Source organism: Oxyura jamaicensis, chromosome 1 (assembly GCF_011077185.1).
Source record: "Oxyura jamaicensis isolate SHBP4307 breed ruddy duck chromosome 1, BPBGC_Ojam_1.0, whole genome shotgun sequence".
Taxonomy (NCBI): domain Eukaryota; kingdom Metazoa; phylum Chordata; class Aves; order Anseriformes; family Anatidae; genus Oxyura; species Oxyura jamaicensis.
In genome coordinates, this window is record NC_048893.1 from 51,501,023 (window position 1) to 51,516,285 (window position 15,263).

At 37.2% G+C, this 15,263-nt stretch overlaps 1 protein-coding gene across 2 annotated transcripts in view; it reads right to left on the reverse strand.

The window, feature by feature from the left end:
- The window catches only part of METTL25 (methyltransferase like 25), a 74,855-nt gene that overhangs the window by 39,787 nt on the left and 19,805 nt on the right, over positions 1 to 15,263 (reverse strand). For both annotated transcript variants that reach the window (XM_035338288.1, XM_035338296.1), the window contains exon 5: positions 13,200 to 13,344. In XM_035338288.1, the coding sequence (XP_035194179.1) occupies positions 13,200 to 13,344 (145 nt within the window). The remainder of the gene's footprint in view (positions 1 to 13,199; positions 13,345 to 15,263) is intronic.

A 15,263-nucleotide genomic window follows, 5' to 3' on the forward strand; every position in this document is an offset into this window, starting at 1 on the left:
TTTGGGATTCTCTCCAAAGACAGAGAAGAGTAATGTGATATGGCACCTAAAACCCATGCATGGCTGAATCCACAAGGCTGGCACTAGGATCTTCAGCTGTTGAATGCTAAGAGCAATACCTGAGAGGTAACAACCAAAGGAATCATGTCCTTGCTTGGGTAGTTACTGATATATTGATTGTCAAGACAAAAACAGCTGTAATAGACAGGACTAAATCATCCCCTCTCCCTTCATTCTTTATTATCCTCTATCTCATCGTTCCTATTTTAGTATTTGAAATTGCTGGAAAATCAATGTATCCTTTAGAATCACAGAATCATAAAGTATATTGTAAACAGTCGAATTGTACAGAATCATAGAATGGTTTAGGTTGGAAGGAACCTCAAAGATCATCTTGTTCCAACCCTCCTGACATGGGCAGGGACACTTCCCACCAAACCAGGTTGCCCAAAGCCCCATCCAGCCTGGCCTTGAACATCTCCAGGGATGGGGGAGAGGGGGAGACATCCACAGCTTCTCTGGGCAACCTGTTCCAGTGCCTCAACACCCTTTATTCATATAAAAAGCTGTGATCAGGAGCATCTCCTTCTGTGTAACTTAGAGCCTTTTTTCTTCCAAGGAATACAACCAGCATTCCTAGAAGTGTACATGTAAAGAAAATATAAGCATTTGACAACTGTACACGGCATTATTTTCCATTTCCCTTCTGTTTATTTTTTTTTCTTTTTTAACTACTCAGATTCTTTAAAATATTCTTAAATATTCTCTGCAGAGAAAGTGATTTTTGTTTCTGTTAATCAGAACACAATAAAATGTGGTTAATAATAGAAACATATTACTCAAAACATAAAGGAAACCTTCACGGAAAACTCCAAGTGAAAAACAAGTAAATAGTTACTGACAATTTTATGTTGGTCATAGGGAGGGATCATAGGGAGGGATCCGCAATCTTCCAGACTCTCTACCACTTGAAAGGCCTTTAATAATTTACAATCTAGACAAATGAAAGCAGCAGAGTGAGGGTGGAGATGACAAGCTTAGGCTCAGGAGCAGCTCAGTGAAGAAGCCTGGTCTCCCTGGAGAAAATAGAGTTCATTCTGGTACTACCAACAAGAACTGACATAGAAATTGGGGTTAGTAGGTGTGACAGGAAATTAAAACAAATTCTTTGCTAACACTGTATTAAAATACTGCTTCTTAGAACTGTTACATAATCTAGGAAGTTAGCACTAGTCATATTAAAAGTCAACAACAGAAACATGAAACTCTTTCTAATGATAGGGTGCACTATAACTCCAATGCAAACACTACAGGGATAAAAAAAAAAAAAAACATGGCCATTGATTTGGAAATATATAGTATTTGGCGTATTAAATACTATGCCATCTCCACTTATATGAACATTCAAATGAAATAGTCATTTTCCAAACAAAACATTTACTAGTAAAAATATTATATTATCGTAATCAAAATTAAAAATAAAATATTAAAAATGTTACATTTTTGCAAAGCGCTAATTGTAACTGTATTAACTGGAAAGGAAAATGACTCCTAATTTTTAAGTTAAATTACCGGGAAGAGAGCTCATCTTTACTGGTAAATATCATAAATACATACATTCTCTTCAGTGCACAAAAAAAATGGAATTATAGGATATGAGATCCATAAACTGTCTTAAAAACGTAGAAGCTAAAGAAGACTACTTTTATATAAGCTCTTTATACTGTAATTAAATATATTTTTTTCAATTTTGTGATGTATGAAAATATTTTCTTAAACTGGAGAATGCATTATTCTGCGGTTGCTTTAAATAAACTCCAAACAAAAGAGAGATGATTTTCAACACTGCTAAAAGCTTTTTTAAACACTAGACCTGTCTACTTTTACTTAGAGAAAACTCCCACTGAAGCCAATTACTGCCTTTTCATACTACTGGACACCCCTCATGGCACTCAGTTAGCAAGGTGTGACACAAATTTAAAAAAGTAAAATAATGTATGTCCTAAATTGTACATTTGTGAAGTAAGAGAAATAATTATAATATATACATAAATACAATATGTAACTATCCTTTTAATGTAACCGGTAATGTTAACAGAATTATATTTTCTACCTCCTACTTCTACTTCTCTTCATCCCAGCTGTCATTAATTGGCAAATTTATGACTTATCTTAGTGGGAAATGGTCTGTAATGAACATGAGCTATACCTAAATAACTGTAGGAGTGGACATACTGTTGTTATAATGCATCAGGGGTCTTCTATGTGACAAACCCTGGCTCATCCAAGTTGGAATTAGCACTCAAAAGTCACACTGTTCTCACAAAGGCTTTGAAATTGCAATACACACTGAGAATACTCTGCTTAAAAGGAACCCCACTGAAATCATTCAAATACTACAGGTTGTGTAGCCAGCTTAAATGCTGCAGAATGAAGGATTAGAGTGTGTACAACTGCATATTTATGTTGATATTATGCTACAAAGCTGTATAAAAGGCAACAAAACTGAGACTTACAAAAAAGCGATCATTGTCACTAAATCTGCCTATAAATTCAATAACTTTGCAAAAAATATATTTCAAGATGAGACATTCTTTTCTGTATTTGAAAATGGCATTTGTTTTCAAAATAAAATCTATTTTATTTCAATTTGAAAGATGCCTTTTATTTGTTCTCCCTTGTCAAATATGAAAATGTACTTATGTGACCAGTTTTGTATACTCTATTTGCACAATAGATTTTATGCTGAAATAATGCAATTTTTTGTTTTAAAAAAGTTAAGTAGACAATTATTTTATATTTATTTTTCAAAAAACTATTATTACATTCCTACACATATTACTGAAAACAATGGCATATCAAACATTTTTAGTTCATAATTTTCATGATATTTTGTTTCCACAGAGTTCATTTTACAGTCCTCACTGATTGCTGGAGAAACAGGCCTTAGTTCACATACCATAAGCTCTTTGCTCTTGACAAACAAAGGCTGTCACTGCATACAAACTCTATTCTTATTGAAACCCAGGAAGAATAACACTTATTCAGACAAGCAGAAAATAGACAGTGACATTGTGCCTCAACAATATTATAAATACTACAATTCAAATAGAAAAGTAGTCTTGCTTACCAAAGATTTATAGCTTTAGTAATTCATCTGCTCTCAGAATGATTAATCTTTTTGCACCTGATCTCAATAAGAGTCATTATAAAAAGAGACAGGTTTTCTTCTCAGCTATGTAATTTATATAATGCTCTGAACATACTGACTCCATTTCAGAGCATGAAATTGTTAGGGTAGTATTCTGAATCTCCTTGAAAGAGCAGAAGCACAAACTATGTAACTGTGTTCTGCACAATGACAGAAAAAAAAGAAAAAAGAAAAAAAAAAGGTTATTAACATATAACTTTATTAGGTCAGTAGAGTAATCGGCACAGGCAAACAAAGTGTTTTTCTTTCAAGGGTTATAAAAGTAAAAAGTCATTCTGTATGTTCTTTTGATAATAATTTGTATAGATCTCTACTTTTCTTTATTTTTAATCTCAAATCTCTTTGAACTTTTGCAGGTATTTGAGTGTATACAGACCTTCTTACAAGTAGATAGTGGTTAAACGACTACCATTGTGATAAAGCTATAAAGGATTATTCAAGGAAGCAAAGAAAAAACACCTGAATGCAGTTCTGAAGCCACAGTACTGCTTAAGAAACTAAATATCCGTAGAAGAAGCTATGCCTGATTAAACTAATCATAAATCTGTTGAAACACACTGGAACAAAAACCAACCCAACCTGTTTTAGTTCCTTCATGGCTTCCAATAATGTAGTAGTATCTCAGTCTACTTTTAAGGTTCTAAAGAAAGGAGAGGAAGAACTTGAACTGCCTTTTTCCTTTATGGGAAAGACTAAATCTTCCTTTGAAAAAGACTTCACAGTTCCTTGAATTTGTACTTTTCCTAAAAAAGCCCATCACTAAATGGGATTTTCCGGGGGATGGGGGAGAGAAAAAAATAATAATTCCTCCATTTCAGGACTTGTCTTCTAAAAAATTTTCCAAATTCAAACCTAGGGTATGTTTCAGTTACTGCATATTATAGAAGCCCTGGCTTTTTGGCTTTCTTCTCAATTATAATCTCATACTTGTACAACACCCTTACAATTTAAATACATAGTGTTGTCATTTAATGTTCATAAAACTTAACTAGTTAATATTTTTTCAAATATCATATTTTCTTCAGTGTTAATTTTGATAGAAAATGTGGGTTTTAGTCACTACTTGGGTCTGCCACAAATTCATGGAAAGATGCTTCATGCAGCAATATCTAAAAATGCCCTGGAAAGGAAATCAAGCTCTTTGATCTTTTGCTTGCAAGTGTTTTCTTGTGTTGCCATGGTATCTGTGATAGCTATTTTAAGACATGGGATGTGGAATATCTTTGAAAATATAGCTAGGCAACATATAAATCATCTGTACTCTAATACTTCTAAAACAGTGACTAATCTTTCCATATTTCAGTGGAATGGAGTAATATTATGTTTGTGTAAGGAGTCCTTTAGAAAATTCAGTTTTGAAGTTTGTGTCTGCTGACTCCAACTTATTCAAAGCCTCTGCAGTTTTCACAAATCTGATAAAATGCTGTACATGAATTGCAACTACCCTTTGCATTCCTTTCAGATCCCTTTATTATCACAGAATCATAGAATGGCTTGGCTTGGAAAGGACCTTAAAGACCATTTGGTTCCAACCCCCCTGCTAGGCAGGGATGCCACCCACTCGATCAGGTTGCCCAGGGCCTCGTCCAACCTGGCCTTGAACATCTACAGGGATGGGGCATCCACAGCTTCTCTGGGCAACCTGTTTCAGTGCCTCACCACTCTCTGAGGGAAGAATTTCTTCCGAACACCTAATCTAAATCTCCCTTCTTTTAGTTTAAAACCACTCCCCCTTGTCCTATCATTGTCTGACTGAGCAAAAAGATGTTCCCCATCTTTTTATAAGTCCTCTGTAAGTATTGAAAAGCTGCAATGAAGTTTCCCTGGAACATTATCAGGCTGAACATCCCCAGCCTTTCTTTGTTATGTGCATTATCTTCTAAAAGTTAGAGCTTAACAAATGTAGCCAAAGCTTGTATTTACCTAACTTGAGAGTTCTAGATTCTTACTTTTCTGCAACAGATTTGTTGACTTCTGCTAGAATGCCTTGTAGACAAGCAATTTCATGTAAAACTTCACAATTTCATGTAAAACTCTAGAATTCCCCTGTCTACTATTTAATTTTTTCTTCCTAGAGTACTGACCTGCTTTTGGAAATCCTTACAAAAGCTAGAATTCACAATCTGCAGTCCTCAGGCTAATTTCAGAAAAGGGTTCTGATCAGACAGCTATCACTGAAGCCACAATTATAGCTACTCATATGTTTTATTTTACATTATAAAATATTTATACACAACTACTTAGCAATAGTAATGTTTGTGTGTTCTTTTCTCAAAACAGAGGATATCAAACTGAAAAAATTGCTGCTTTCTAGATTGGTAGTGATGTGTTTCAGGGTATGGAGGATGGGAGGAAAAGAATTAGAATACAGAAATGTATCAATTATTTTCTAAGGAAAGTCAAGACTTAGAAAAATCTTAAATTTGCAGCTACTGCCTGTTAAGGAATAATCAAATTGTTACACTTCCCCAGAAATGTGTTAGCTGAATATGGGATAAAACAGCTCCCCTAAATCCCAAGAATAGAATCATAGAGTCATAGAATCATAGAACCATTTAGGTTGGAAAAGACCTCTAAGATCATATTGTCCAACCTTTAACCTAGCACTACCAAGTCTGCCATTAAAACATGTCACTAAGCACTACATCTACACGTTTTTTGAAGACCTGCACAGATGGTCACTCAACTACTTCCCTGGGCAGCCTGTTCCAATACTTCACAACCTTTTCAGTGAAGAATTTTTTCCTAATATCCAACCTAAACCTCCCCTGGCACAACTTAAGGTGATTTTTTTCATCTTATCACTTACTGCTTGGGAAAAGAGACTGATCCCCACCTCACTACAGCCTCCTTTAAGGTAATTGTAAAGAGTGATAAGGTCTCCCCTGAGCCTCTTCTTCTCTAGGCTAAACAACCCCACCTCCCTCAGCTGCTTCTCATAAGACTCATTCTTTAGACCCTTCACCAGCTTCATTGCCCTTCTTTGGAAGCACCTCCAGCACCTCGATGTCCTTGTATTACAGTAACACAGAATTCAAGGTGTAGCCTCACCAGAGCTGAGTACAGAGGGACAATCACTTCCCTAGTCCTACTGGTCACACTATACAAGCCAGGATGTTGTTGGCCTTCTTGGCCACCTGAGAACATTGCCGGCTCATATTCAACCAGCTATTGACCAATACCCCCAGGTCACTTTCCTAAGGGCAGCTGTCCAGCCACTGCTCCCCAGCCTGTAGCATTGCATGGAGTTGTGCCCCAAGTGCAGGACCCAGCACTTAGCCATGCTAAACTTCATACAGGTAGCCTTGACCCATCTTTCCAGCCAATCCTGATCCAGAGCCTTCCTACCCTCGAGCAGATCAACACTTGCTCCTAACTTGGTGTAGTTCATAAACTTGCTGAGGGTGCACTCAATCTGCTTGTCCAGATCATTGATCAAGATAAGATATTGAAGAGAAGTGGCCCCAGTACTGAGCCCTGGGAGACATCACTAGTGACCACCCTCCAACTGGATTTAACTCAGACTCACAACATCTCTTTGCGCCCAGCCACCCAGACAGCTTTTAACCCAACAAAGTGTACACCCATCCTAACCACAAGCAGACAGTTTGACCAAGAGACTGCTGTGGGAAATGGTGTCAAAAGCATTAGTGAAGTCTAGGTAGACTACATACACTACTCACTACATACACTACTACTCATTCACCGAGTGTGTCACCTTGTCATAGAAGGAGATCAGGTTGGTCTTCTTGAAGAGTGTCCAACCTTTGCCCTTCATGACTGCCTCCCAAGGGACTCTGCCAACCAGTCTCCTCAACAAGCCAAACTCTGCCCTCTGGAAACCCAGGGTGGCAGTTCTGCTAATCCTCTTCATTACCTTTCCAAGAATTGAAAATGCTATTAATTCATGATCACGAATAGTTCCTGAACAGAGGCACAGGGTTTGTTTCAACCTAAAAATCATTAGCTAACTGATTTTTTCCAGAAAAAAATGCCTTAATGACTCACTACATAAATAAGTTTGTGTAAAAAGTTTCTTATAGATTGAAAAATCCTTACTACTTTGACGTAATTGACTATCAGATGCAGTAACAGTGAAGAACAACTCTAAAGGAATCTATCACATTAATAGTTTCATGCATTTAATCCATAGCAGAATATCTGTATGAACAGCCAATTCTCCTTAGAGAAAGCCAAAACAAAACTACTTAGAACTTTCCAAGAGCTGTCATAATATTCCATATAAACTGAAGTTTAGTATTGGGTACTGCTTATAACAGCAGCAAAATTTAAAGACAGGTGTTAAAAGTCACTGGCTTCAACTTTTTTTAATTGAATAGAAATTTGAGATGACGCAGCTCCTCTTGGTTGTTGTAGTTACTAATAAATCAAAACAAAGGCTTTCATGTTCTTAAGAGTTCAAAATTATTCCCAGCATAATTGGGATTGCCTCATTACAGAAAATTCCAGATGAATTTACTTTATTTATAAGCATGTAGAAGAATATACTGTTTGCTGACTGCAAGATCCAAGGCTGTGACTAAGGCATCTACTTCTATCGCAAATGCTCCCAAAGTATTCATAGAAGGACCAATGGCAAATTGAATCATGCAATTTTATCATATCTTTAGTAATTTTAGAATCTAAGAGAAATGTAAGCTATTAGTCTTCATAGGCAGCTTCTCAGAAATTAAAAAACAACCTTAAGTCACCAAGGTGACTTAATACCCCCCCCCCCCCAATAATAGCTTAGTAACATTTTCTTGGTATTTTATCAACTCACAATCTCAGACATACAAAAGGTATGTTAGACATAGAATCAGGTAATTTTTCTTCCCATGAGTATTGTTTAATCCCATATAATCCAAAGTGAAAAAACTATTTTTCACTAGCCTCAAACAAGACTGACTTTGGTATTCAATAAAACATAACAGCTAAGTAACATAGAGCCCAGCCTGTTCAAGTTATGGCAACTGTCAGTGCACAGCAGCTTTTTTGTGGGCTGGCACATCTGCTTCAACTAGGCTTATGAGAACAACCATCTGCATTTACATTAAAGAATAAGAAGCTGCAAAGATGGAAAATGTGGTACTTGGGTTGGGGCAGGGCTGGGGGAGGCAGTTTGGGAAGTTTTTTCTCCGGTGAAGAATAAGATAGGAAGAGGTTTTAGAATAAGATAGGAAGAGGACATGCCTCAACACTTTCCTTAAGAGTAACCACCTCAAGAATATAAAAAGCTTTTACAACAGGCAAAAGTATAAGTATAAAATAGAGTAATTACATTATTAAAACAAATAATCCTCCAAGCTGCTAAGTCAAGACAAAACGAGTGTAAAATGCTTTATAACAGAACTTCCCACTGTGTCCTCACAGGCAAGCCCTTGCTTATTAGACTGATTTCAAACAATTGTGACTTGCTGTGTTCCAGTAAATTCTGCACAGTTATGTTTGCTTCTTAGGAAGTTCTTCTGTAACCACAGAGACCTAGCTCAAAGTCTGCATCCTAATACTCTAACTAGTCTTTCCACCTAAGGCTCTCATTAGTGAGCAGCTTCCCTGGCAGAGTCTGTGGCAAGTGAAGCACTACCTACAGAACAGATAAGACTGGTTCAGGCACCAACTGAAGTACTCAAGTCCATGAGACCAGATGGGATGCCTTTCAGGAGCTGAGGGAACCAGTTGGTGTCATGTGAAGGCTACACTCTGCCACCTTTGAATAGTCACATCCATCAAGGGAGATTCCTGGTGACAGGAAAAAGGCAAACACCCAGTCTAACTTCAGTAACTCAGAGGATTATGGAGCAAATCTTCTTGGAATTCATGTCCAGCTACATGAAGAACATGAAGGAGAAGGAGATTGAGAACAGTCAACAGTAGGCTCAGCATGAATCAGCACTGTGCCCTGGCAGCCAAAAAGGCAAACTGCAATTAGTATAGCCAGATGGTCAAAAGAGGTGATCCTCCCGCTGCATTTAGCATTGATTGGTGTGGCCTCACCTTGATTATTGTGTGCAGTTCTGGGGTCCACAATATTAGAGGTACCTGAAATGTAAGGTATCTGAAAGCATCCAGAGGAGGGCAACAAAGCTAGGGAAAGGGCTGGAAGGCATGTCCTATGAGGAGAGGCTGAGTACACTTGGGTTGTCTAGTCTGGAGGAAAGAAAGCTAAGAGGTGATCTCATTGCTCTTTACAACTTCCCAAGGAGGAGAAATGTAGAGGGAGGTGCCAGTCTCCTCTCTTTGGTAACCAATGATAAGACACTGATGAATGGCACAAAGCTGCACCAGGAGAGGTTCAGATTAGATATAAAGAAACTAGTTTACCATGAAGGTAGTTATACACTGGAACAGGCTTCCTAGAGTGGTGGCTGATGCCCCAAGCCTGTCAGTGTTCAAGAGACATTTGGATAATGCCCTCAATAACATGCTTTAACTTTTAGAAAGTGGTCAGGCAGTTGGACTTGATAATCTTTGTAGGTCCCTTCCAACTAACTATTCTATTCCAACAGGTGGCAGAGATTTATCAGGGACTGACAAGCTACATTGCCTTCTGTGATGTAGTGACTGGCTCCAAGAATTTGGGGAGAGCAGTAGTTATAGTTTACCTTGACTTTAGCAAGGCTGTCAGGAAGGTTTCCTTAGTATCTTTATAGCCAAATTGGCAAGATATGATTCCAGCAGGTAGACTACAAGGTGTGTAGAAAACTGACAGGACTCAAAGGCTCAACAGTGTAATCCACAGGTTAGGGACATGATTATTTCCCCTCTTTAGCATTTGTGAGAGTGAGAGTATCTAGAGTGCTTCTTTGGGCTTTCCAGACCAAGATGCAGATTTACTCAAAGAACTTCAGTGGGGACTATAGGACTGCAGAGAAGATCAAGGAGGGATCTAACTGCTACCTTCTCCTATCTAATTAAAAGGAAGTGAAAAGGTTAAGCCAGACTCCTCCTGGAGGTGCACAGTGAAAGGACAATAGATAACACATGTGAGCTGCAAACTTCAAAAAGATACAGGGAAAAAAAAATTGTCATGAAGGTAGTCAAACATTGGAATGGGCTGCCATATCATTGTCCTTACAGATACATTCTAAACATGACTAGACAAGGCCCTGAACAACCTGATCTAAGCTAGGCCTGCCTTGTGCAGTGATTTGAACCAGATTTTGACCTCTAGAGGACACATCCAATTTAAATTATTTAATCACAATTCTGTATTTGTTCCACTTTGGATGCAGTACCAAAATTCATTTCCCTCAGACAGCTGCAAGAGGAATTAGTTTACTTGTACAAAGTGAATTGTTGGATCTGTACCATCTGGTTAGTTATGGAGTCAATAATTCTCTAGAACACTGCCAGTTTGAAATCTGTGCATGGGATGTGTAGACACCAGCCCTAATTCAAGTGTTAATTCTTTCCCATTTTTCCTTTGAAGAACTTCTATCTCTTAGATGCTGCTAATCCCTGTACTCTTACCCACCAATGCACGTTTATGATATCACTGTAATACAATATATGTTATTAGCCATGTAATAGATGTCTTTTCAACGGGAATATGACAATGGCATTTTGGTAATGCTCATAATAATGGTCATAAAAAATCAATTAATTTGAGCAGCACTTGAACTTACATGTTCTTTCCCCAAAAAAGAATACTGCAGTTTCCTTTTACTATGCATAGAATTCTTCTTTAAGAGTAATAGGGATATGAAGATGGTGAAGGGCCTAGGGGCAAAGATGTATGAGGAGCAGCTGAGGTCACTTGGTCTGTTCAGCCTGGAAAAGAGGAGACTGAGGGAAGACCTCATCGCGGCCTAAAGCTTCCTCACGAGGGGGACTGGAGGGCAAGGTTCCGATCTGGTCTCTTCAGTGACCAGTGATAGGACCCGAGGGAATGGTGTCAAGCTGCGACAGGGGAGGTTCAGGCTGGACATCAGGGAGAGTTTCTTTACTGAGAGGGTTGTCGTGCACTGGAACTGGCTCCCTAGGGACGTAGTCACAGCACCAAGCCTGTTGGAGTTTAAGAAGCATTTGGACTGTGCTCTTAGTCACGTGGTCTGAGTTTTTGGGTAGACCTGTGTGGTGCCAGGAGTTGGACTCAATGATCCTTATGAGTCCCTTCCAACTTGAGATATTCTGTGATTCTACGATTCTATAATTTGTATCCTCCATGTTAAGAAAAATCAAACAGCTAGAAATTCCAACACACAATTTGGCTTCATTTCCATGCTATTGTGAAACTGCAGTATCTCTTATCACTGTATGCACATCTGTTTAGTTGAATTTATAACAGGTTATCACAGCTGATCCTTTGGTGGTGTCTGAGTGACAATAACTTAGTGACATTAACCAATGCCTTATGCATTGGTCTCGAAAAAGTAATCATCCCACTGCTAGAACAGGAAGTTATATCGTGTTTGCAATAACATGAAATAACCAAATGTTTGAGGCACACAAACTTAATCACAGGAGTCTGAAAAGCTCAGTTTTTTAAAACATTGATGTAAAAATAATTGCATGTTTTTTACTTATGTGTTTCTATAATGCAAATATAGGAACATAAATTTCAATTTTATCTTCCCCCTTTTTTCTTTTGTTAATTTGAAGTATTGTGAAATAATTAAAATAATACACTGTAAAATCTTTCAAAATTGTTGCAGACCTATCCTGAGCAACATAAAAATATCAAGCACGAGCTGGCATGTGTTGAGGTTAATCCAGAGCTATGCCTTAGCTGGCTGAGCAGTCAACTGTTACAGAACACCAGCTGAGTTCCTCCTGCGTTTCTGTCCATGAAGTTCCCTGAAAGATGAAATAAACTTTGCCAGTCCACCTCTCTCTCAAATTTGGTTGATAATGGTGATCAGTTTCTAAGACTTCAGCAGATGGTCATTTAGACAGCTCAGCTGCATTACACTTGTTTGCTCAGGAAACCCAGATATTTAATGCCTTTCATTATGCATTAAAAAAAAAAAGAGCTAAATAGAAATCAAAATGTTAATGCATCTGTTAATCTGTACACTACTTGAAATAATAGCAGAAGATGCTGTAGAAAATTCTAGGGAAAACATAGCATTTGGATGTTGAAGTAGAAAGTGACAATTTTTAGCTGTAGTCTACATCCTATATTATTATTTTATACCGAATCACTTTCAAGTTGATATACACGAAGTATTAAATCAAACAGACAATAGTAGTTCTGTTAGCAATGACACTGTCACTGTTAACTATAAAACATTAGACAACAGAAACAGCATGAGCTTTCCATGATAAACCCAGCAATCCATCAGTTTCATCTACTATGGCAAGCAATCACTACATTTGTGCAAAGACAATCTGTAACTCTCTTGTTTGAAAGCTGTACAGAAAGCTAAAAGAATTTACTTTTCAGCTAAAGATACTAGTTTTCTATCTGAAATAATAAAAAAGAAGGAAAATTTGCCTGAAGTGTGAATCCCCAAATAATTTTCAGCTTGTCACCTCAAGAAAAACTGTTAAACGTATTGTTCCATAATGTTCTAAACTGGCAAAGCCCCAGAGCAAAGTACTTAGATGAATGTTTTTTGGAGTAATAATTTACATTACAAGGACTTAATTCTGCTTATAGTTGTACATGTAAGATTCAACATAAATGGATCCTGCATGCCGACAGCCAAAGGCAAAATCTGGTACAAAATATTTCAAAAGGATAAAAACATATTGACCAAAAAAGCCTCAACATTTTACGAGTGAAGTAATGGAATAAAAACAGCTGTATTCATAACCACATAAAAACATTCTGCATTAATGTCCCTAATTTCAGCAAGAATATTAGCAATATTGGCATAACAGGAAAGCTACAGGGCATCCGGGAGTGAAATATCCACATAAAGTAATTAAAATCAGTATTAAATAAGCCATTGGAAAGGAACAAACATCAGGAGGTTATTAATTAAAAGGTATAATATTCTCAACATGCAAACTGGCAGCCACAAGTTAAACTCAGAATTACCTTCTTGGTTTTCATACTGTTCTGACAACAGATGGTAGCAGCAGCCTACACTGCAAACTGCTTTGATTTCAGGCTTGGCAGTAAATATTCGTAGTGTATTTGCAGCAAGATCACCACATGTATGCAGACCCACCATTATACAGTTCTAAGAAGAAGAAAAAAAAAAAAAAAAAAGCAACAATAAAGCATCTCGCTGTGCAACTGAAAGACTATGAATAAAAACAACAAACTCCAAAACCCAAATATCCTGCAAAAGGTTATTCACTTGTAAGGTTTAAATATACAACTCCATGACGACTCCTGGTGTTATCTTCTGGAATTTTTCTAGGAACAATAAAAGCACTTCAGTGCTAAGAAAACACTTTGTATTTGTAAAACACTGGTGTATTTCCTTTATGGGGAACAAGACTGCTCAGCATTTTGTTCACCTACGGAACTATGCACCTCTATACTTTACCTTCTGCATCCAAGAGGAAGCAAAAGGTTAGGAGTGTGAACAGCAGCTGGTTTAACTGCATGGAAGGGGGCATCTACATGATGACTGGACACTGGCCATTTTGTCTCATCTTTCCTCGCTTTCCTGTTATAATTTGTACTACTACTGATACTTCCTTTTCTTACTTCAGATTGTTTACCATAATATAGACAGATGGACCTATCTGTGGCATTTCTGCTACTCTGAACTGCTGTAATCAAAACCACTTCCTAAGTACAAGTGTAATTTGAAGAGCAGGCCCTGCTCCATCTGTTTTGCTATTTCCAGAACTGTAGTTGTACTGCAGTTTTGCAATGTGCATACTATCATTAAACAACAGATTGATATTTTCTTCCCTAAAACAAAAAAACAAAGAACTTCAACTTAAGATACTCTGTTCTGCCCATTCTACTTTCTGCTTTCCTTTTTCCTCAGTTTCTCATTTCTCTCTTTCTCCATCCCAATCTTCTCACTGTTCAAAACAAGACTTTTCCCTTCCAGCATTAATAATTGAAATCTACATGGTAAACATGGTGCTTGTTGCTTTGAATTCCAGCTTTATTTAGTAAAGGTTATCAACAAATAATTAGCCAAGGTACATTCAGCTGTGATGCTCTTCTGCAGTCATTTTGCACACATCAATTTTTGTTGTTCTGTATTACTTTGATTTTCTCTCCGTATTGTATAGTATTCGTACGCATACCTCCCTTTTTTTCCTGTTTTTATTTTTTTTTCTTCTTCCCATCACTTTTCTCACCTTCCACTTTGCTTGTGCTGCTTCTCTGTGCTTGCTCTCTCCTTTCCCTAGCACCCAAAATTTTTAGGTGGCAAAAATTCAGTTCCACTTCAGCTTAGTTTTTAAAGATTTTTTGCTTGTTAGTCAGCTGCAGCTCATCATTCCACAAATCTTTTCTTCCACATGAAATAGAGTGGAACAATAATGAAGTTTGGAGGCTAATGGAAGATACACACCTGCAAAAGCAGCAGTTAAACCGCTGCTTTAAAATCAGATTCTTTCAGGGGAAAGGGAGTGGAAGGTGACTACCACATGACATCCATTCAATGTCCGTGGAACATTAGTGTGCTCAAAACTTCTGAACAATATGAGTGTAATCTGTCTGTTTGTGTCAGGTACACTTACTTCTGTACCATCATTGACTTCACTAAGGTTGCCTGGGTATAACTGAAAGTACTTTCTGGATTGCTGACTTAAGTGTAGTAAAATTTGGTATCTCGGTATTAGTCCTGGGCCTATATACAAACATGCATTTCTATCCCAATATTTCATCAGTAATTCAATTCATTTTCAGAACTCACTGTATAAATTAGTAAATACTCATTTTCCCCAGCTTAGAAAAAATGGAGAAAAAATCAATTTATGGTTAAAATAAAAAATGCTGATGTTTGTAAAACTATTTGTAAAATAATATTTTATTTCTAAATATTCTCAGAATACTTTTAGAGTCACTTAAATGATTGTACTTTTTAGGTATTTTAATTATACACATTCATCACACATAGTGTGCAGTTTGGTTACTATTTTTTTTAACACAATAAAGCTCTTACTTTTTTACAGTAATGTTTTTAAA